This window comes from Coffea arabica, chromosome 1c (genome assembly GCF_036785885.1).
Source record: "Coffea arabica cultivar ET-39 chromosome 1c, Coffea Arabica ET-39 HiFi, whole genome shotgun sequence".
NCBI lineage: Eukaryota > Viridiplantae > Streptophyta > Magnoliopsida > Gentianales > Rubiaceae > Coffea > Coffea arabica.
Window position 1 is genome coordinate 37656677 of NC_092310.1, and position 2870 is coordinate 37659546.

General features: G+C 38.3%; 1 protein-coding gene across 1 annotated transcript; it reads left to right on the forward strand.

Moving 5' to 3' along the window:
- Positions 1 to 380: 380 nt before the first annotated feature.
- On the forward strand, positions 381 to 1466 carry LOC113739244 (triacylglycerol lipase OBL1-like). Its single transcript, XM_027266477.2, has 2 exons — positions 381 to 951; positions 1059 to 1466. The coding sequence occupies exons 1-2, from the start codon at positions 466 to 468 to the stop codon at positions 1209 to 1211; spliced, it is 639 nt and encodes a 212-aa protein (XP_027122278.2). The 5' UTR covers positions 381 to 465; the 3' UTR covers positions 1212 to 1466.
- Positions 1467 to 2870: the final 1404 nt, after the last annotated feature.

Genomic DNA, 2870 nt, shown 5'->3' on the forward strand with positions numbered 1-2870 from the left:
ATTCCTACCTTACTTTTAAATTTTAATGGCTGCTTTATCAGAGAGGAATTTGCAACGATTAGTTATCCGAGAACACTTGTTTACAAAAATTAGCTGGGAATATACAGCTTTTTCATTAAGCACGAGTTTCATAACTTTTGAGCATTCGAAACCCTATCCTCCTCGATCGTAATAGGTAATATACCATGTGAAAATAATTTATATTCCGGCCTTAAAAGGCTACATATGGGGTCCAAATAATGTCAATCTGGTGTTTTAAATTGCAGTTAGTTTGATGGTTAATTATTTGTCTTTCAATCGGAACTGATCCTCCTCTTTTTTTTTTTGTGGTGGTGGCTAGCTTTCCAAAGGAAACCAACAACACAAGCAATATTGTTTCGACAAAACAAGGACACGGACTCGGAACTGATATGTGTCGCCTTCAGAGGTACAGAACCCTTTGCTGCTGATGATTGGATTACAGACATGGATATCTCCTATTTTGAACTTCCCAAAGTGGGAAGGGTGCATTCTGGATTCATGGAAGCTCTTGGTCTACAGAGGGGCAGTGGTTGGCCCGAGAACATACCCCAATCTGATAGGCAATACGCTTACTATACCATCAGGGAAATTCTGAAAGATGCTTTGAAAAACAATCCCAAGGCTAAATTTATAGTGATAGGTCACAGCTTGGGTGGTGCACTAGCAATTCTGTTTCCATCTATTTTGGCGTATCACGAAGAAAAGGAGTTGTTGGAGCGGTTAGACGGGGTCTACACTTTTGGTCAACCAAGAGTTGGAGATTCCAGATTTGGAGCATTCGTGGAAGACAACCTGGAGAGCAGGACGCGCAAGTACTTTAGGATCGTTTATTGCAACGATCTTGTGCCTAGAGTCCCTTGGGACAATTCATGGAGCGATTTTCAGCACTTTGGGAAGTGTATCTACTTCAACAGCCTTTACAGGGGCAATGTAATTAATCCCTTGGCATTGCCAAATTCATTTCTAATTTTCTCTCATCTGCAATGTGTATATATCAGTACCTAGGATTAAATATTTTAATTTTCCATGTGCTGCAGATTGTTGATGAAGTACCAAACAAGAACTACTTTTCAGTCTTCATGTTCATGCCCAAAAAAATTAATTGTGTTTGGGAGCTTATGAGAGGATTTGGGATGGGAATGTTTATGGGATCTGAATACAAGGAATTGAAGCTTATGCGAGCGGTTTGATTTGCGGGCATCTTCACCATAGCCGGCCTCCCAGCACATGCTCCTCTGGATTATGTCAATTCCACAAGGTTTGCATCTCCGGATTTGTACTCTTCCAAACCATGGCTTGGCCAATAAAAAGACCAAGGACAATTGGTTCTCCATAATCTATTTTCATGCAAACGACGGCCCAATGGTTTAAAAACATACTTTCAAGGGGGTGAAAAAAAAGTATGCTTGAGCCTACGGGGATGCTGCATAGCTTTGTACTTTGCTTTAGTGTGTTTTTAATGCACGGCGGGCACCAAGTTCATGCTAAATTCTCCACCGTTTCTTGCTGAAGTTCTTTTATATTTTTGCTTTAAAAAGGAAAATGGGAAAACAAAATAAAATTTGAAGGCAAAGCATATCTTTAAAGATCATGGTTTTAGATCAAATCACCGGACGAGTCATATGCTTAGATAATTAAATTGCAGTAAAAAAAAAAGAGCGAGCCAATGGACATATTTATTTGTTTCAATCTAACAATTGAAAATTATGTATACAAACAAATGTGAAAGGAAACAAGTAGCATGTTCATTTACGAAATTACAACCTTCCAAAAAGGAATTTGTAAAGACAACGAGCAAAGGAGTAGGGGAAGCCCTAATCGAGAGAAAATCAATGGGGAAATCTTCTTTGAATTTAGATAAATAGAGGTCATATACGAATACAGAGTGCTTACACAAGAATTGGTGGAAAAGTAATTGAGAATTCAAACACAAAGATACTAAGCAATTATAGCATCATATGGATTATTTTTTAAAAAATTTTTGTCTCAAGCTATTTTCTCTTCATTTACTTATCCAATTTTTTTACTTGAATAATTCAGTCCGAAGAAATTAGGTGATCACACCATGAATGCGCTCTTAACTGGTAGATGGACTGTTGATCTTGATCCCTATCTTTTGATGTTTACAAAACAAATGGATGATACTAATATCTCTCCAAGAAATATTTTCAGTTATGAAGTTATGTGATTCCATGAACAAGTGCTATTGAAAGAAGACAAAGGTTGCTGAAAGCTGTCGGACGCTCAAAAAGACTGCATCGGACGTCCGACAACCATTGAGTATCTTTGGATGCAGAAAACCAGCCTGCCGGACGTCCTAAGGAATTGAAGAAAAATTTTCAGTTTTACATCATACCTTCGGAGGCAGAAAACCAGCCTACCGGACGTCCGAAAGAATTGAAGAAAATCTCTTAAACTCTCTGCCTGCTGTCGGACGCACAAAACAGGGCTACCGGACGTCCGACACTGCCAACGGATAGTTGATTGTTCAACTACTTTCTATCCGTTGGAAGCATTTATGAGGCACTTTCTTGGCTCTATATAAATAGTGGTTGGTCAGGTATTTCAAATAATTTTGGCACACTGAAGATACAAAAGATCTAGAGAGATTTTAGTGAGAAAATACTATTCAAAAAAGATTTGTAGTCTTAGTGGTGTGGGGTTCATTATAAACTTTTCATTTGTGAGTGAATACTTCATGAGTGTAGCTCTGTGAGGGTTATCCGAGTGATAGTAAAACTTTCTTGCTTGACCAAGTGCAGCTTGGGGCGAGGAGAAAGTGATCATTCTTTTGTACACAAGAGTGATTGTAATTCGTCAACTTGAAATAGCTTGTTTGAATCAATCTA